The sequence below is a fragment of the Culex quinquefasciatus genome, chromosome 2 (assembly GCF_015732765.1).
Source record: "Culex quinquefasciatus strain JHB chromosome 2, VPISU_Cqui_1.0_pri_paternal, whole genome shotgun sequence".
Taxonomy (NCBI): domain Eukaryota; kingdom Metazoa; phylum Arthropoda; class Insecta; order Diptera; family Culicidae; genus Culex; species Culex quinquefasciatus.
The window spans coordinates 129853618-129875668 of record NC_051862.1 but is presented as its reverse complement, the minus strand read 5'-3'; the positions used below and the strand labels follow the sequence as shown (position 1 = coordinate 129875668).

Genomic DNA, 22051 nt, shown 5'->3' with positions numbered 1-22051 from the left:
TCTGATTTGAATTCGTGGTGCTTCGGACGCCCATGAAATATTTCAGTGAAATGTTTCACGTTTTTTGGTAAACTTATAGTTTCATTTTATTTAATTGTTTTGATATTAACTACAGCATTTAAACAAACTTTAAATGAAAGTTGATGTTAGAATTCATCAAATGACACAGTTTTGACATTCATAATGCGATCTTATATTCAAATTATTGATATAACTAGATGAGGTGTCCAGGTTTCGAAGCGTCCGGGAATTCGAATCATGACGTTATTTAAGATCAAGTTCATCGTTGTTGCCAACATTTTATGGATTTCAAAAGTAAAAAAAAACTCCATTTTCCAGTGTCTGATTCTTTATGGACTGATAATCAAACTTTTTAAAACACATTTTAGGAATTGTTTAAGACTTGGGCAATCATGGCCACTTTTGAAAAAAAGAAACGAACCATTGAAAAAGTTTCCCAAAAATCAAACATCAGGTGAATAACTTCTTAAACCTCGGTGCATTTATCATAATTTTAATAAAGTATTGTTGCATTTAAAATTGAAGAGATTTTGTTTTCGACCGGGTTTTCAAAGCTTTCGAAAATGTTTGATGTTTTTTTTTTACTAAATTGGCAACATTGCTCATATTAAAAAAATTAAAAATAAATATTTTTTTTGTGGAAATACATTTTTTGAGTTCAATGTGAAGCAGTTCTCTCAGATTTCGGTCATTTGATTTTTTTGTATTTTTTAATTCGGCTGAAACTTTTGTGGTGCCTTCGGTATGCCCAAAGAAGCTATTTTGCATCATTTGTTTGTCCATATAATTTTCCATACAAATTTGGCAGCTGTCCATACAAAAATGATATATGAAAATTCAAAATTCGGTATCTTTCGATGGAATTTTTTGATCGATTTGGTGTCTTCGGCAAAGTTGTAGGTATTGATATGGACTACACCGAAAAAAATGATGCGCGATAAAATAATTGGTGATTTTTTATTTAAATTTTTAACACTAAAACTTGATTTGCAAAAAAACACTATTTTTAATTTTTTTCATTTTTTGATATGTTTTAGAGGACATAAAATGCCAACTTTTCAGAAATTTCCAGGTTGTGCAAAAAATCTTTGACCGAGTTATGAATTTTTTAATCAATACATATTTTTTCAAAAAATCAAAATTTTGGTCGCAATTTTTTTTCAACTTTATGATTCGATGTAAAATCAAATTTTCAATCGAAAGGTACTTCAGTGAAATTTTGATAAAGTGCCCCGTTTTAAAGTTATAGCCATTTTCAGGTGACTTTTTTAAAAATAGTCGCGGTTTTTCATTTTTAAAAATTAGTTTACATGTTTGCCCACTTCTGAAAAAAATATTTTTGAAAAGCTGAGAAAATTCTCTATATTTTGCCTTTTTAAACTTTGTTGATACGACTTTTAGTTGCTGAGAAATTGCCATTGGTTAAAAAAACAGGAAAATTGATGTTTTCTAAGCCTCACCCAAACAAGCCACTATTTTCTAACGTCGATATCTCAGCAACTAATGGTCCAATTGACAATGTTAAAATATGAAACATTCGAGAAATTTACCGATCATTTCGAAAAAAATATTTTCAAAATTTTTAAACCAAGACTAACATTTTAAAAGGGTGTAATATTAAATATTTGGCCCTTTTGAAATGTTAGTCTTGATTTTAAAGATACAGATTTTTGAATTTTCATACATCATTTATGTATGGACAGCTGCCAAATTTGTATGGAAAATTATATGGACAAACTAATGATGCAAAATGGCTTCTTTGGGCATACCGAAGGCACCACAAAAGTTTCAGCCGGATTAAAAAATACAAAAAAATAAAATTGAAGAAAAATGACCGATTTCGTAGAAAATTGCTTTGTGGGATTAAAATGAGTAATTTATCAGAGAGTGTTTTTCTTATTGTTTAACAAATTTTGTTTATCTATCATTTTGGGAAGCCATGAATAACATCAGAAATTCCGTTCACAAGATACAGATTATATAATATACTACTGTGAAGGCCCTTAAAAAGTCTATGATCAATCGAAAAATAAATAAAAATTTATCAACTGCCCCGACCACTCTTCAGTTTGCCTGAAACTTTGTCCTAAGAGGTAATTTTTGTCCCTGATCACGAATCCGAGGTCCGTTTTTTGATAAATCGTGATGGAGGGGCGGTACAACCCCTTCTAGTTTTGAACATGCAAATAAAGACATGTTTCTTCAATAATTTGCAGTCTGAAACGGTAATGAGATAGAAATTTGGTGTCAGAGACATTAATGTAAAATTGGAAGCCCGATTTGATGGCTTGCTCAAAATGTCGAAAAACGTGTTTTTCATTGATAAAAAACACTAAAAAAAATTGAAAAAGTCTGCCATTTTCCGTTACTCAACTGTAATTTTTTTTGAGACATGTCATTTTAAGTGAAATTTAATGTTTTTCGATTCTACATTTACCCACAAGGGGGTCACTTTTTTCATCTATATATATATAAAATTTCGATGGTTTTGTTTGAACGCGAATTGAAACTTTGGCCACTCTGGAACCGATTCAGGAGCATCGGCAAATTGTATGGAAGAAGTTACGTAAAATCAACTTTGATCACAGGAGGCTGAATAAACAAAAAGGCTAAAACGTCAACAAACGGAAAAACAGAACAAAATTTTTCATTTTTAAATTTCGTGTTTTTTTCTAAATTTGCAGGGTTATTTTTTAGAGTGTAACAATATTCTACAAAGTTTAAGATCAGACAATTACAAAAAATGATATATTAACAAAAGGGGTTTGCTTGTAACCATCACGCGTTATCACGATTTTACGGAAAAAAAGTTTTGAAAGAGTTACTTTTTGCGCTTATTAGGTACCTTGCAAATTTAGAAAAAAAAAACACGAAAAATTTAGATCTTAATGAAGAAATTACCCTTCTGGGTCAATAAAGAGTGAAAAAAAAAGTACATTTAATTTACAATAAAATGTCATGTTCCAAATTTTTTACAGTCGAGTAAAGGAAAATGACATAGTTTACGAGATATCAAAAAGCGGACCTCGGATTCGTGCTCAGGGACAAAAGTTACCCCTTAGGACAAAGTTTTACGCAAATCGAAGAGGGGAGCAACAATAGTTAAAAATTCAATTAACAGTGGTCAGAAGTATGATTTATGGTTGTTCCAATGAGTCCAATGCAAATTTAATTTCAAGTTTATGTTTAGCGGACACTAGAAGGTTAACACACCCACTAGTGAAGCGTGTCTCATCTTCGATATCTCACCCGGGGCCGAGCCCACTTTCAACTGTGTGTGGGATGACACGTGGTGGATGCCAGGGTGGTGGGTGGCCTTTTCTGGGGAAGGTCCTGGGCCTCGCGGCACAATGGTGGCAGCAGCAGCATCCGCCCTAAATCATGGCCGTAATTTTACGCGTTATTAAGCAAAGCTGGCGAAGCAAAGTATCACATGGCAACGACGATGGATCCGTGGGAAGGCCTGGTTTTGGGATTTTCCACTAGTTACAGGGTGGGTGTTTGGGCTGGGCGGAACTCGTTGCTGAGTTTGGATGATGAGATGGGACGAAGACTATGCAGCTCGGCAAGAGTGCCAATGAATGCTTCAGGGCTGGTAACTAGAATTTGGTTTTTAAAATAACACCAAAAAATTTCGGTGGGAAAAGTTTCGCTAAAAACAGTGAATGCCCCATTTCTTGAAAATTATTTGTAAATTTAAAACACTTTTTAAAAATCCATACCTTGGCAACACTGCTTAACAGCACAGCCGGAATTTGGCCAGGGCTGCACTCTAAAGTGGTTTCCCTATCTCCGTTGGAAATACTTCCCATCAGGCCTACAACATGGCCAAAGTTTTTCCTAATAACCACGGGACATCCCCGCTGAGCATGAGATATTGAAAACCGTCAGCTGCCGGCAGAAACCCGGTTATCGTGATGGTTTACCAACCCGCTCATCCAAGGCTAGGTTGCGCCCTCTGGAGCGTCATGTATCATCTTCACATGTGGGTGGGTGGGTTGTACAATCTCGTGCAGAAGGTGGGATGAACTGCTGTGACCTAAATGTACGGTGTAGCATGAAATGAAAATTGAATTAAATACGGTGATGCCATCACAAGATAGAAGGGGGATGAGAAAAAAAACCCCGTCAAATTAAGAAATTCATACGAGAGCATCAAATCACGTCGCGAATCGTTTCCAGGATTAAATTGCTTGTTCGCGCGGAGGATTTAAACGAGCTGACGCATGACGGGTGTGCTGTTAAGGGTGACATGCTTTAAAGATCTTGACGTGAGTTCTAATGATAAGAATTTAAAGCAAAATAATTATATCTTTAAAACCCTGAGATTTCTTAGTGTAAATTTGATTTTGGTTTTAGTTTGAAACGAAAAAAGTTTTTCAAAAGTGTCATTTTGTAATGGTTGGATATCTGTAACTTTTTATTTTAAATAAAAAAGTGCAATCTTGAATTAAGAATGCTGAAACCAAACATTAGTCCCAAAAATGTACCTTCCCTTCAGCAGTAGTAACAAAAAGTACCGAAACTCGATTTCGGCCTCAGTTTCGCTTCCGACAGGTGAGCAGGGTATAATGAACTGGGTTGGACATGTTTATGTTTGCAGTGTTTTCCATTTTCCGGTCGTTTAATGTGGTCTGATTTTCGCATAAAAGGGTAGAGCAACCAACACGCACACCTTTTCCTTTCCCCTTCCCCAGGTGGCAGCACGTGCTGGGAGACACTTTTTTAGGGCTGCTGTTGTTATTGCTTCCTCTTGCGGTTGGTCCAAGTTGGAAAGTGTAATCATTGGTGCGTGGTTGGGTTGATTATTGGAAGGATCTGGGGAGGGACAAAAACAAAATAGAAAAAAGTAACGAAAAAAGAAAAAAAACTAAACAAGAAACAAGAAACAAGAAACAAGAAATAAGAAACAAGAAACAAGAAACAAGAAACAAGAAACAAGAAACAAGAAACAAGAAACAAGAAACAAGAAACAAGAAACAAGAAACAAGAAACAAGAAACAAGCAACAAGAAACAAGAAACAAGAAACAAGAAACAAGAAACAAGAAACAAGAAACAAGAAACAAGAAACAAGAAACAAGAAACAAGAAACAAGAAACAAGAAACAAGAAACAAGAAACAAGAAACAAGAAACAAGAAACAAGAAACAAGAAACAAGAAACAAGAAACAAGAAACAAGAAACAAGAAACAAGAAACAAGAAACAACAAAACAACAAAACAACAAAACAACAAAACAACAAAACAACAAAACAACAAAACAACAAAACAACAAAACAACAAAACAACAAAACAACAAAACAACAAAACAACAAAACAACAAAACAACAAAACAACAAAACAACAAAACAACAAAACAACAAAACAACAAAACAACAAAACAACAAAACAACAAAACAACAAAACAACAAAACAACAAAACAACAAAACAACAAAACAACAAAACAACAAAACAACAAAACAACAAAACAACAAAACAACAAAACAACAAAACAACAAAACAACAAAACAACAAAACAACAAAACAACAAAACAACAAAACAACAAAACAACAAAACAACAAAACAACAAAACAACAAAACAACAAAACAACAAAACAACAAAACAACAAAACAACAAAACAACAAAACAACAAAACAACAAAACAACAAAACAACAAAACAACAAAACAACAAAACAACAAAACAACAAAACAACAAAACAACAAAACAACAAAACAACAAAACAACAAAACAACAAAACAACAAAACAACAAAACAACAAAACAACAAAACAACAAAACAACAAAACAACAAAACAACAAAACAACAAAACAACAAAACAACAAAACAACAAAACAACAAAACAACAAAACAACAAAACAACAAAACAACAAAACAACAAAACAACAAAACAACAAAACAACAAAACAACAAAACAACAAAACAACAAAACAACAAAACAACAAAACAACAAAACAACAAAACAACAAAACAACAAAACAACAAAACAACAAAACAACAAAACAACAAAACAACAAAACAACAAAACAACAAAACAACAAAACAACAAAACAACAAAACAACAAAACAACAAAACAACAAAACAACAAAACAACAAAACAACAAAACAACAAAACAACAAAACAACAAAACAACAAAACAACAAAACAACAAAACAACAAAACAACAAAACAACAAAACAACAAAACAACAAAACAACAAAACAACAAAACAACAAAACAAAAATGGAAACTTATTTAAAACAATATTTTCATTTTTTTTAAATCAAGCCCAACCTTTCTTAAGGGCGTGATATTGAATGTTTGGCCCTTTTGAAATTATGATCTTGATTAAAAAAAAAATGAAAATATTGTTTTCGGAATGATCGGAAAATTTCACGAACGTTTCATAACTTAACATTGAAAATTCGACCATAAGCTGCTGAGATATCGACATTAGAAAATGGTGCGTTGTTTGGGTGAGACTTAGAAAACTTCAATTTTCAATTTCAATTTCAGATAGTTGGCAATTCATGTTAGGGGACATTCTTAACTTTTCAAAACAAAAAAAAAAAATGAATCAAGTTTAAGTGACAAAAAGTTAAATTAAGAATGCAAAACTTTGTTTTTCCCGTGTGTCATTTTTTTCAGTGTAGTCCTTATTCATACCTACAGCTTTGCAGAAGACACCAAATCGATCAAAAAATTTCTTCAAATAATACACATTTTTGAACTTTCATAAATCATTTTTGTATGGACAGCTACCAATTTGTATGAAAAGTTATGTGCACTAACTAATGATGCAAAATGGCTTCATTGGGCATACCGAATGCACCAAAAAAGTTTCAGCTGAATTGAAAAATCTCAGAGAATTGCTCAAGAAACAAGATACAAGAATCACCATTAATTTTTGTCCTTTAGGCGTCGAACAGAAAAAAAACACTATTTTTAGTCTCAATTTAATCATACTCAAAATCTATGCGAAATTTCACCATAGATTTTCAAAAGTTGGATTTGCTGGAATTAAAAAAAAAAAAATCTCATGCCATCCCAACCTCTCTAACCCTTAATTTCTTTCATGCACTTTCCTTCTGGACCCATGCGTGAGTTCAGTTCACATATTTTGCATACGACGACCCCAAAATTGGAAACTGCCCTCTTCTCTTCTTCAAGTGAGAGCCCAAATCTCGCTGTGCTGGTCCGGCCTGGTCGGGTCTGGTTTAATAAAATATCTGTCAGAGCCATTAAACTCGAGTCGAAACTTCATGGAGCGCATTTTATGGGCCTGTTTCGAGAGTGAATCGGCCTCGGTCCGTTCCCCAAGCTGCCTAGCTCAAGTGGAAAAATTGAAAGTCCAAATAAAAAAGCAAGCACGCAAACAAACTGGAAAACAATATGTGCGTGCGAGTGTGTGTGTTTGTGGCAGAAACAGCCCTTGAAAGCATTTTTTTTAGGAAAGAAAAAATCTCCAACCCTGGAAAACAGTCAAAAGAATGCGAAAATGTTTCCTTTCTAGTGTTCTTCCCTCTCTGCGAGAGCAGCGAGGGCACATTTCCACATACCTTTCATTTGGTGAAGTCCCCCCCCCGCGGTCCCTCCCCTCAAGAGGTCTTGACATCAAATAAACTCCCAGCCCCAACGAGTCAGGGTCGGATTTTGCTGAATAAAAGCTTCTGCCAAGTATGCGAAACAGTGCTTTCGCTAGTGCCTTTTTGGCCCGCCGAAAAGTTAAGTCTCGAGGAATGCTTTTTTTGGGGAGGGCCAGCGCTCCGACTGCTGCCATGTTGCCTGCCGGTGAAGGGCGACGCAGACCGGGATTCCTCTACACGGGGTTGTGGATCGCATTTCACTTGGTTGGGGTGAAGTCTGTTGGGTTGCTCTTGAAGGTACCATAAGGTTGGGTGAAATATCGTTTGAAAATATTCAGAAAAATTATTTTAAGAGTTGCTTTGTATATCACTACTTACTCACTACTAACTACTACTTAAAAATGCCAACACCATTATTTTTCATATTTTTGCCATTCTTACTAAAGAAAGGTACACAGAAAAAAAAAAATCCGGTAAATTTACATCATTTATGATGTACCAAAAGTGCACGTCATTAAAGATGCTAATTTACAACAACTTCATCTGAAATTTACATGTCTTCCGACGTAAATCTGCCGAACAAACAGCGCTTTCAAAACAAGTAAATTTCCGATGAAAATGATGTAAATCTACCGAAGCCGAAAATTTTTTTACTCCGTTGAATTTTAAATCCGATGTAAATTTCAAATGCTTTTGTAGCCAAATGTTGTTTGAAAATAGTTCTTTTGTTTGACTATCAAATCGATTGAAGAACTGAACTTTATTGAAACAGTTCTTATAATCGTTCAGAAATAAACAAATGAAAATAATTCCAAACTACAATTGACTAAAAGCTTTCAGAAAAGCATCAGATTTCAAATTCAACGGAGTAATATAAAATTATACTAAACGCAAAAAAGTTACCTAATGCGCTTATAATTTGTGACTTTAGCTCTGCGGAATTGACTTGATAATCAAAAGCATTCAATACTTACAGCTATACAGATCCAAACCTCGAACAAATGTTGAAACTGCCAACTAGCGAAGACGGCGGACATTGGCGACTTTCTGCAGTGTTTCGTCGTCATGCAGCATTTCGACTTTTAATTCGGTATCCTGCGCCAGACTGAGGCACCTGAGGACCGGGACCTGCAACATAAATACAAAATTAGTTCTGCAATTTATTCTGATGTTTAAAAAATTGTCCCACCTGCCTCGTCTATTCAAGAAACTGCAATTCATAGTGAAGAAGGTGTCCGTAGGCGGAAGATTTTTGGTCGGGGAGCAAGTGGTCTCCCAGCAATCCAGTGTTGCCACTGGGCACGGTGGGTGCTTGCGAAGTCTCACCCTGAAGCAAGAATTTGACGTCCTCAGCTGCAGCCAGATCCAGACTCGTATAATTGGCGATAAGAACCGTCCGATATCCAGATGGTCGAACGACGAGGCAAGCTGATCAGTCATCCCTTGTCATGTGCGTTTAAGTCAGCACCATTCTCCACCAAATATTCCACCACCAAGTAGTTAAGACCAGCTGATAAGAAATGAAAGGAGATTAGTTACTAAATTTAAGCATTCATTCAATCAACCAAGATCATCTGGAGGACGCAAATTCATGTTGCAACCATGCACTTTCTTGTAGTTGATGTTGTCGACTGACACTTATCGATATTCTTTAAAGTAGGGTGAATTGCCCGTAGCAGGTTCGGTTTTCGATTGCCTACTTTGCACCGGGTCCAGCACCGTCGGTTTGTCTTGTAACTTAAGCGCTGCGCTGCAAGGAAGAAGGCAGTTTTAACACAGGTACCTCAGTTACGAGCAGATTCTTACCTTGATCAACGATTAACGAGTTTTGGGCTTGCCTTTGGCGGAAGCCTCGTGCAGTGAAATACACTTCAACCCTTGTTCCACCAGCAGTTCCGTAATCTCGTAGTACGTAGATGCTCGGGATGAACCGCTCGTAATGGGTGTGAGACCTGCGTCTTAGAGTACAGCTGCGGTCGGAGTCCACCTTGAACTGGTACATGTCCAGAATTTCGAACTTGGTCTCGTAGCGTCCTCCATCGATCGGCTTCAGCATGGTCCGGAATGATGGATCGATGCTCACAAACACAAAGGCCCGTTACATGTTTTGCTTGAATTATTTGTATATTTTTTTTCAAGTGGCATTCTCCTAAATGAATCAATTCTTACTATTTTTAATTTTTAGGCTTTGTTTCCGAGCTTCATACAGTTTATGAAAATGAACTAATTTAGATCATAAATTTAAATAAATATGTACGACTTTGTTTTGATATAATATCCAAAACAGTAATCCAAAGGACGGAAGCTCATCTTATAACCAATAAGTATTTCGATCGGGTTTCAATCAATTTCCGAGTAATCGGTTTAAAAATTGCTTGATATTGTGCAAATATGTCTTTAAAATGCTCCCAAAACAAAGTTAAGTCGTGATAGCGGATAAAACCAGCCTGCATGACCCACTAAGCTATTTTACATTTTTCTTTTGAACGAACAACAAATGTTATTAAGCATTATTATTTAAGTCCGGTTCTTTTTTTAGTACTATAAACATATGAAACACAATAGCTTATTGGACTTTTAAAAAAAAATCTAGAAGTATTGGTTCAGATGGCCGTAAAATAGAAAAAATAAAGAAAAAGAAGATTTCTAACAAATAAAAATAAATTTGAAAAAAAAAAGAAAAATCAGGCCGATTAAAACACATCTAATCTAATTCGTCTATTTCATAATGTAAACATCATCTGGCGACTTTGGTCCATTTACATTATTTTGCTTGATTTATTCCTTACAGTATGCATACTCAATTTTGAGTAAATGCTTTTTTTCGGAGACTCCCTTTTTTGCATGCCAAATTTTGCGTGCAAACCCCGAAAAAAATTGATTTGTTTGTAAACATATTTTGTTTGCGTTTCAAAAATGTCATTACTGTCATTAGTGTTGCAAATTTTCGAATACAAAAAAAAACTTCTTTCCATCTAATTTAAAAGTTTAATATAGTTTGCTGAAAATTGTCGAGAGTTTACTTGCTGGTAGCGTAACAATCGATAGTAAGTAAATTTAATCAATATCAATATTTACCTGGTGTTTCCCAAGAAATCAAGTCGGGCAATCTTACGCAGGAAAGTTGTACTGATTCAACCCGGGATGTAGTCAAAAGCTTTTGAACGGTGGAGCTCCTTTTGTCGCCAACTACGACCAACTTGCGGACAATCTTTATTTGATTTCCAAGCTGCTCACAGAATTGGAATCAACACAGATGGAGAACAAGCCACATTCAGCAGAAAGTGCCCGGCCCCCAGCAAGTCGTCGCCATCGTGCTAACTTGTCGTACGTGCATTTTGGGCCAAATTGAGTTAAGAACGCCATTTTGTGCAGCTCACAATGCCTCACCTTTTGGCCTTCACAGATCCCCAAAATTCGATTTCAATCCTGAGATATTCAACAAAAACCGAAAAACTCCGTGCATTTTTGTCACTTTACATATGAAAGTAGTTTCAATCTTGTCGTGCTATCTTGTCACTCCATGAAAATTGATGTAAGTGCGACAAAAGGCCAAAGGGATTTCAGGCCAGGAAAGTCAGGATGCGTTTGTCGCACGTACACGCTAGACTACCGTAAACATTTGTAATTATAACTCGGGACTCCAGCAACCCAGAAGAATGGTGAGCCAAACAAAACGTGTTTGTTATTGTTTACATTGCGTGCTCTCGTTTTTGAATATTCAAGGTCAAACATTGAAATGCGTTTTTCTCGGAACGTCAAAATGGCGGGTGCGACAAGATAGCACGACGACGTCGAAGTGTACTTCAAAATCTGGATATATTTTTTTTTGCAAAATTGAAAGGTGAGTGTGGCTTGTGAACCCAGTTTTTTTTAACAGAGTTGCAGAAGCATTTTCTGCAGACGTCTGGTCTAGTGCTGACAAATTTTGTTTCAAGATTGAAATAATTTTCATACTACAAATAATTCCGCAGTAAAATTTCACCAGGGTGAATCCTTTGATGTATACAAACAGCCTGTCCCCCTCTTACTCAACGTAAATGTCACTAGAGCAAGTGGGATAGACTGTTTGTTTACATCCGAGGTTTCGCGCTTTTGTAACTTACGGAACTACGGAATTCTAAACACATAAGCAAACCAAACATGTTGCCGGATCAGTTTACGGATAAGATCCGGCCAAGAATTTGTATGATTTACCGGGAAGTCGAAAAAATTGCAACAAATACCCAACTTCGAACAACAAAGAACAAAAAAACTAACCGTTTACCAGTCGAAAAAGAACTTGCCAGCAAAACTACGAGTACCCAATCTAGTTTCCCTGAAAATCAACAGCACACAAAATATAAATCCAACATTAACTTGTGATGACGATTCTTCAAAACACTTCCACTTCACTACGCACCAAACATTACATTGAATCAATTTTGTTTTTTCGCCTTGAGCTGTCATTCGCAAAGCAACCTTGAAATTTAAATATACATGATTTTAGCGTTTACATTTCAACTAAATTTACATCTGAATTAAATTTACATGTTTTTCATTTTTCAAATTTGCCATTTTTCAGAGGTTGAGGGTTCATTTACTTTTGATACACGCATTACGTTGAATCTCATTTTACATGAAGGTCCTTTAAATGAAATACAACACTTTACATTGGTTTTCAAATTTACATTGAGCATGTTTACGTATGAAACATGGTTTCAGTGTTGGGTAAATTTACATTTTTTTTTTCTGGGTATAGTTCTTACTTTATGGCTGGACGTCATTTTTATCTTCGTAAATAAGACGATATTGCCAAAAAATCACACTGTATTGATTTTCGACGCTCTATCGATTCATCTTGACAGAACTCGTCTATCTCCAACCCTCGAATTTTGAGAAAATAAGTTCCGTGGAGATCGAGTGATGTTCGTGTGTGGTAAAATTTTGCCAAATTTTGTGTCGCGTCGTTCTCAGCTCCCCTGAATCCGATTTTGATTCTTCTGAATGCGGATAAAAGCTAATGTGCTGAACCTGGGCGAGTTGCCGCTCAAATTTCGAAATATCCATCTGTTTTCGGATGTGGCCAGACTTTTCAACAAAATACACAGTTTTCAAATGAATACATGGTCAAAATTTTTCTTTATCTTTAAGGGCCCACATCAGCCGGGGAAGTTGTTCTCTTCTTCTTCAAAAAATGTTGCATGCGACATCACGAAAAAATGTCGTGCAACGTTTTGAGGTGGTTGGATTGCCCTGTAGAGTGATTTGAAGATAGTTGATTGAAATACCTTTCAACCATTATTGGTTTAGTACACTTTTTTGTAATAATTCGTGATTTTACAATATTTTTTTGAATATTCGGAAATAATGCAACACAAGTGCAACAAGCAATTCAGTTGCGCAGCGCAAAAATGGCAACAGCGCACCATTCTTGGCTGCTGCTGCTGCACACGGCCAGCACCAAGCGAAGACAAAGGAACGTTATAGGGTAGACTTCACATTTTAGCAAAGTTGATATTTTTCACCAACTTTTTTTCTAACATATTGAAAATACATGCGCAATGATGTATCGTTTGCTAATAAAATTTTGAGATGTCTCACAAAGACCAAAGCCCATTATCATCCCTTTTGCTGAGCAATTTTTCCTTCTCAAACAAAAGATAAAAAAATGAATAAAAAAAATGCTAAATATATTTACAATTGTTAGAGCACACTTCAATATAATAAAAATTATATATTCTAGTTTACTATTTTATGTCTGTGATCGATCGAGTACTTGACCCTATTCCAGCAGCAGAGGCTCGCCAGGAGTATTGTTTTGAATTTGATCGATTGTGATTGGCTGAAATTTCAAGCACGTGGTTCTCGTGTGTAAACAAACTAACATACTCTCGCGCATGGATATCTCTATACGCATCCTGTCTTAGTAGTTGAATTGTTTCTAATTTTGTTTCAATGGAATGCATGATTTTTAGGTTTTTCGGCATGCTTCGTGACTGTCCACGTGACTGGTAACGGAGTTGTTTACGTAAGAGTCTTTCATGTGATTACTCACGTGACGACTCAGCCACGTCTCTAGCTACTCACATGACTGACTTTGGACGTTAGATGAAGTGTCGTGGAAGTTAGTAGATTGCTCTAATATTGTGTTGTAGATAATCGAAGAGTTATCAAATGCTTCGAACCATCGAATCATGAAAATTACGTTTCAGTGATATTTTTAATATACAGTTCTGCAACCCTAAATAAGACAAATTTTAGTAATTTGAAGCGATACCAAATAAACATTCTTTACCTACCATACAAAAATACAAAAATACAAAAATACAAAAATACAAAAATACAAAAATACAAAAATACAAAAATACAAAAATACAAAAATACAAAAATACAAAAATACAAAAATACAAAAATACAAAAATACAAAATACAAAAATACAAAAATACAAAAATACAAAAATACAAAAATACAAAAATACAAAATACAAAAATACAAAAATACAAAAATACAAAAATACAAAAATACAAAAATACAAAATACAAAAATACAAAATACAAAAATACAAAAATACAAAAATACAAAAATACAAAAATACAAAAATACAAAAATACAAAAATACAAAAATACAAAAATACAAAAATACAAAAATACAAAAATACAAAAATACAAAAATACAAAAATACAAAAATACAAAAATACAAAAATACAAAAATACAAAATACAAAAATACAAAATACAAAAATACAAAAATACAAAAATACAAAAATACAAAAATACAAAAATACAAAAATACAAAATACAAAAATACAAAATACAAAAATACAAAATACAAAAATACAAAAATACAAAATACAAAAATACAAAATACAAAAATACAAAAATACAAAAATACAAAATACAAAAATACAAAAATACAAAAATACAAAAATACAAAAATACAAAATACAAAAATACAAAATACAAAAATACAAAATACAAAATACAAAAATACAAAAATACAAAATACAAAAATACAAAATACAAAAATACAAAATACAAAATACAAAATACAAAAATACAAAAATACAAAAATACAAAAATACAAAAATACAAAAATACAAAAATACAAAAATACAAAATACAAAAATACAAAATACAAAAATACAAAAATACAAAAATACAAAAATACAAAAATACAAAATACAAAAATACAAAAATACAAAAATACAAAAATACAAAAATACAAAAATACAAAAATACAAAAATACAAAAATACAAAAATACAAAATACAAAAATAAAAATACAAAATACAAAAATACAAAAATACAAAAATACAAAAATACAAAAATACAAAAATACAAAATACAAAAATACAAAAATACAAAAATACAAAATACAAAAATACAAAAATACAAAAATAAATACAAAAATACAAAATACAAAATACAAAATACAAAATACAAAAATACAAAATACAAAAATACAAAAATACAAAAATACAAAATACAAAAATACAAAATACAAAAATACAAAAATACAAAAATACAAAAATACAAAATACAAAATACAAAAATACAAAATACAAAATACAAAAATACAAAAATACAAAAATACAAAAATACAAAAATACCAAAATACAAAAATACAAAAATACAAAAATACAAAAATACAAAAATACAAAAATACAAAAATACAAAAATACCAAAATACAAAAATACAAAAATACAAAAATACAAAAATACAAAATACAAAATACAAAAATACAAAAATACAAAAATACAAAAATACAAAATACAAAAATACAAAAATACAAAAATACAAAAATACAAAAATACAAAATACAAAAATACAAAATACAAAAATACAAAATATACAAAAATACAAAAATAAAAATACAAAATACAAAAATACAAAAATACAAAAATACAAAATACAAAATACAAAAATACAAAATACAAAAATACAAAAATACAAAAATACAAAAATACAAAAATACAAAATACAAAAATACAAAAATACAAAAATACAAAAATACAAAAATACAAAATACAAAAATACAAAAATACAAAAATACAAAAATACAAAACAAAAATACAAAAATACAAAAATACAAAAATACAAAAATACAAAATACAAAAATACAAAAATACAAAAATACAAAAATACAAAAATACAAAAATACAAAAATACAAAAATACAAAAATACAAAAATACAAAATACAAAAATACAAAAATACAAAAATACAAAAATACAAAAATACAAAAATACAAAATACAAAAATACAAAAATACAAAATACAAAATACAAAAATACAAAAATACAAAAATACAAAATACAAAAATACAAAATACAAAAATACAAAAATACAAAAATACAAAAATACAAAAATACAAAAATACAAAAATACAAAATACAAAATACAAAAATACAAAAATACAAAAATACAAAATACAAAATACAAAAATACAAAAATACAAAAATACAAAATACAAAAATACAAAAATACAAAAATACAAAAATACAAAAATACAAAATACAAAAATACAAAAATACAAAAATACAAAAATACAAAATACAAAAATACAAAAATACAAAAATACAAAAATACAAAATACAAAATACAAAAATACAAAAATACAAAATACAAAAATACAAAATACAAAAATACAAAATACAAAAATACAAAAATACAAAAATACAAAAATACAAAATACAAAATACAAAAATACAAAAATACAAAAATACAAAATACAAAAATACAAAAATACAAAAATACAAAAATACAAAATACAAAAATACAAAAATACAAAAATACAAAAATACAAAAATACAAAAATACAAAAATACAAAAATACAAAATACAAAAATACAAAAATACAAAAATACAAAATACAAAAATACAAAAATACAAAATACAAAAATACAAAAATACAAAAATACAAAAAAATAAAAAATAAAAATACAAAAATACAAAAATACAAAAATACAAAAATACAAAAATACAAAAATACAAAAATACAAAAATACAAAATACAAAAATACAAAAATACAAAAATACAAAAATACAAAATACAAAAATACAAAAATACAAAAATACAAAATACAAAAATACAAAAATACAAAAATACAAAAATACAAATATACAAAAATACAAAAATACAAAAATACAAAAAAATACAAAATACAAAATACAAAAATACAAAAATACAAAATACAAAAATACAAAAATACAAAAATACAAAAATACAAAAATACAAAAATACAAAAATACAAAAATACAAAAATACAAAAATACAAAAATACAAAAATACAAAAATACAAAAATACAAAAATACAAAAATACAAAAATACAAAAATACAAAAATAAAAATACAAAAATACAAAAATACAAAAATACAAAAATACAAAAATACAAAATACAAAAATACAAAAATACAAAAATACAAAAATACAAAAATACAAAAATACAAAAATACAAAAATACAAAAATACAAAAATACAAAAATACAAAAATACAAAAATACAAAATACAAAAATACCAAAATACAAAAATACCAAAATACAAAAATACAAAAATAAAATACGAAAATACAAAATACAAAAATACAAAAATACAAAAATACAAAAATACAAAAATACAAAATACAAAAATACAAAAAATACAAAAATACAAAAATTCAAAAATTCAAAAATACAAAAATACAAAAATACAAAAATTCAAAAATACAAAAATACAAAAATACAAATAATACAAATAATACAAATAATACAAATAATACAAATAATACAAATAATACAAATAATACAAATAATACAAATAATACAAATAATACAAATAATACAAATAATACAAATAATACAAATAATACAAATAATACAAATAATACAAATAATACAAATAATACAAATAATACAAATAATACAAATAATACAAATAATACAAATAATACAAATAATACAAATAATACAAATAATACAAATAATACAAATAATACAAATAATACAAATAATACAAATAATACAAATAATACAAATAATACAAATAATACAAATAAAACAAATAATACAAATAATTCATATTATACAAATAATACAAATAATACAAATAATACAAATAAAACAAATAATACAAATAATACAAATAATACATATATAAACAAATTATACAAATAATACATATAAAACAAATAAAACATATAAAACAAATAAAACAAATAAAACAAATTAAACAAATAATACAAATAATACAAAATATACGAATAAAACCAATCAAACAAATAAAAAAAAAATACAAATAATACAAATAATACGAATAATACAAATAATACAAATAATACAAATAATCCAAATAAAACAAATAATACAAATAATACAAATAATACAAATCACACAAATAATACAAATAATACAAATAATACAAATAATCCAAATAAAACAAATAATACAAATAATACAAATAATACAAATCACACAAATAATACAAATAATACAAATAATACAAATAATGTAAATAAAACAAATAATACAAATAATGCAAATAATACAAATATTATATCTCAAAAATTTGCATTTTTCGAACTCTGCAACCTCCCAAATTTTCATCCAGATTCATAATATGGTCCTGGAGTTAGAGCCGTTTGATTAACCTACCATAAGAAAAAAAAATCCCTAAAAAAGATAAAAGCCCACCCGGTGACCTTCGCCAACATTTTTCGATTCTAATTTTATCCGAAATTTCTTCCTACAACTTCTTCCTACAACTTCTTCCTACATTCATAGTACAGACCATGAGTGAGAATCTGAACCAAATTTGACATCTATCGGCAATCCCGAACGATTTTTAGAACGAATTACTTTTTGCCTTACTTACTAAATAAAGGTGAGCAATTCTCTACCAAAACCGGAAATGGATTTTATTTGTATTTTTTTATTTGGCTCAAACTTTGTGGGGGCCTTACCTATGACCAAATAAACTATTTTGTGTGATTGGTTCATCCATACAAGTCTCCATACAATTTTGGCTGCTGTCCATATATAAATGGTATGTAAATATTCAAACAGCTGTAACTTTTGAGTGAATTTTCTTATCAAAGTTGTAGGTATTGTTGAGGACTTTTGAGAAAAAAATAGGTACACGGAAAAAAAAATTGCAGAATTTTTTTATTAACTTTTTTTTCACTAAAACTCAATTTCCCAAAATACGTATTTTTTGATTATCGAGATTTTTTGATATGTTTTAGGGGACAAAAATCCGCAACTTTTGAGCCAGAGAGAAACATGGTCAAAAAATCTGCCGCCGAGTTATGAATTTTTGAAAAAATAGTGATTTTTTGAAAAAAAAAAATCGAAGTTTCACGCAAAAACAAGTTTGACATTATTTTTAAATGCAAAATTGAATTTGCAATCGAATAGTACTCTACAGATTTTTTGATAAAGGGCTCCGTTTTCAAGATATAGCCACCGAAAGTTTGATTTTAGCGAAATATTTGCAGTTTTTCAATTTTTAAAAATAGTGACCATAAGTGACCATTTCTTAAAATATTTTTTTTTTAAAGTTCAGAAAATTTGCTATAAAATTGTCTAAGAGGCATTGAAGATTGGACCTCGGGTTGCTGAGATAGAGCCACTTTAAGAAAAAGAAGCACGAAAATTGAAGTTTTCTTAATCTCACCAAAACAACCTACCATTTTCTAATGACCATATCTCAGCAAATATTGGTCCGATTTTCAATGTCAAGACATGAAAAATTCGTGAAAAATATTTCGAAATTTTTTAAATCCCGACTAGCATTTTAAATGGGCATAATATTTGGCCCTTTTAAAATGTTAGTCTTGATTTGAAATTTTTCAAATATTTTTTTTGAAAAGATTGGAAAAATTCAAGAATGTTCCATGTATTAACATTGTAAATCGGACCATTAGTTGCTGAGATATCGTCATTAGAAAATGGTGGGTTATTTTGGTGAGATTAAGAAAACTTCAATTTTCGTGTTACTTTTTCTTAAAGCAGCTCTATCTCAGCAACCCGAGGTCCAATCTTTAATGTCTCTTCGACAGTTTTATAGCAAATTTTCTGAACTTTAAAAAAAAATATTTTAAGAAATGGTCACTTATGGTCACAAGTTTTAAAAATTGAAAAACTGCAAACATTTCGCTAAAATCAAACTTTCGGTGGCTATATCTTGAAAACAGAGCCCTTTATCAAAAAATTTGTTAGGTACTTTTCGATTGCAAATTCAATTTTGCATTTTAAAATAGTGTCAAATTTGTTTTTGCATGAAACTTTGATTTTTTTTTTCCAAAAATCACTTTTTTCGAAAATTTATAACTCGGCGGCAGATTTTTTGACCTTGTTTCTCTATGCCTCAAAAGTTGCGGATTTTTGTCCCCTCAACAATACCAACAACTTTGCCGAAGACACCAAATTGATCAGAAAATTCACTCAAAAGTTACAGTTGTTTGAATTTACATACCATTTTTGTATGGACAGCAGCCAAAATTGTATGGAGACTTGTATGGGTGAACCAATGACACAAAATAGCTTATTTGGTCATAGGGAAGGGTCCCACAAAGATTGAGCCAAATCAAAAAAATACAAAAAATAAAAATGGTCGAAATCGCCCGATTTCGTAGAGAGTTGCTCAATTGGATTTTTTTCAAAGCCGATTTTGTCTATGCATTGTGTTTTTTTTGCTAGCTTTTTTGCTTAGATGAATGGAAGTATCAGGATGCTACAGGGGTTGATTACAGTGATCGAGACAGACAATTTTATGTCAATATTCAAAATATTATAACTTCATGAAAGATATTTTCAACTTTTGTTTTTATTTAATCGGTTTTGTTCGAACGCGAATTAGTTCCATACGGAGCGTCGGATCGAGGTGCTCTTTGTTGCGTTGGGTTCATATAAATCCAAGGAAGGTTCTTACGCCAAAAAGTTTCAACTTTGGCCTCTCTGGAACCGATTCCGGATAATCTGCAAATTGTATGGGAAAAGTTAGGTAAAATCAAATTTTGATCACAGGAGGCTAAGTAAGCAAACAAACTATAAACGTCAAAAAACGAAAAAAAAAAGACAGGACGAAGTTTGTTAAGTTTAGCATGTAAAGACATAAATAAGGTAATGGTTCAATTCCAACGGAGATATTTCGGATTTTCCAGCACCATGTCAAAAATCAACTTTTTTTTCAGTGTGTGCAATTTAAACTGAGATGAGATTAGGGGAAAGTGGGGCAAGTGTAACAAGCTAAGGAGATGCTCGTTATAACCCATCAAAAACGTTAAAAAATCCGTCGTATTTTTTAATAATCACCTTATTCCAGGTCTTGACGAAGACTTTGATAGAACAAGTTTTGAAAAAATCCAGTTTTTTAATGTAACAAATTGATTTTAAAAATTTTGATTTTCCGTACGTTCTTCTCAACTAGTGGGGCAAGACGAACAACCCGTCGGAGCAAGAGGAACAATGCATGAAACAACATGTTAATTTGCTAACAATTGAACTATTCTCACTTAGATACATCAGATTAGAATGTATTTAAAACGTTTCTTTCATTTTAAGATTAAATAATAATATTTTACTTAAAATTTGATCGTTTTTACGAAGGAAAATATTACATAGATGAAAAAAAGGAAATTTTCATAATATCACTATATTTTGCATGGATTTTTTTTTTAACAATTGTTAATCCAGTTTATAAGTACTTTTATGTATTTTTTTCTAATAAAATATGTTGTTGCAGCAATTCCTATTTTTTCCATACTAAAAATCCATATGGTACACTTGCCCCACCTGAACAAGATTTTTTAAAAGCTCTCAACAAAAATAACTAAAAGTTAAATCATACTTTATAATAGATGCAAGTCATTGGTAGGGACACTACTGATCTAGGAAAAATAGCATTTTGATAAAATGAGCCTTAAAACGAACCCTAAGCCTTATTTTGTACCATCCAAATATTATAAGAAAACAAAGGTTTTGAAAAAAAACATCATGATATCTTATGCCCTTGGCGTTTACGTCGTTTTGGCGGTTATGTGGTAGTAGAATCAGCTAATTGCATTGCTAGCAACAATTCCGCATACTGGAAATAATCAAAATTGTAAAAATTACGGCTGTACGAGCGATTGTTCATCTTGCCCCATATGGTCGTCTTGCCCCACCTTCCCATAATCAAGAATTATCTCTGAAAGTCCAACAGATTAACAGTTTAATGCGTTGACCCTAAAGTCGATGAGTTATTCACATATTTCAATTGTTTTTATGATAATTAAATAACGAAATAAAAATTTCGTCAATCAAATTTTAACTAAAAACAATGTCAACATTTTGTTTATATTTTTTATGCTTTGTTCTTGGTTAACTTACAATTCAGGCGAAATTATTTCTGGGCTAGATTTTTTCGGCTTCTATCACAATTAATTTTTCCAATATTATACCGATTACCAATAATTTTCTAAACCAGTTTAAACTGACTATTTTGAGCTGAAAAACTAAAA

General features: G+C 30.5%; 1 protein-coding gene across 1 annotated transcript; it reads right to left on the bottom strand.

The window, feature by feature from the left end:
• Nucleotides 1–9178: 9178 nt before the first annotated feature.
• On the bottom strand, nucleotides 9179–9666 carry LOC6036603. Its single transcript, XM_038250798.1, has 2 exons — nucleotides 9396–9666; nucleotides 9179–9339 (listed from the first exon to the last, which is right to left on the bottom strand). Exons 1-2 carry the CDS (start codon nucleotides 9643–9645, stop codon nucleotides 9179–9181), a joined length of 411 nt encoding a protein of 136 aa, XP_038106726.1. The 5' UTR covers nucleotides 9646–9666.
• Nucleotides 9667–22051: the final 12385 nt, after the last annotated feature.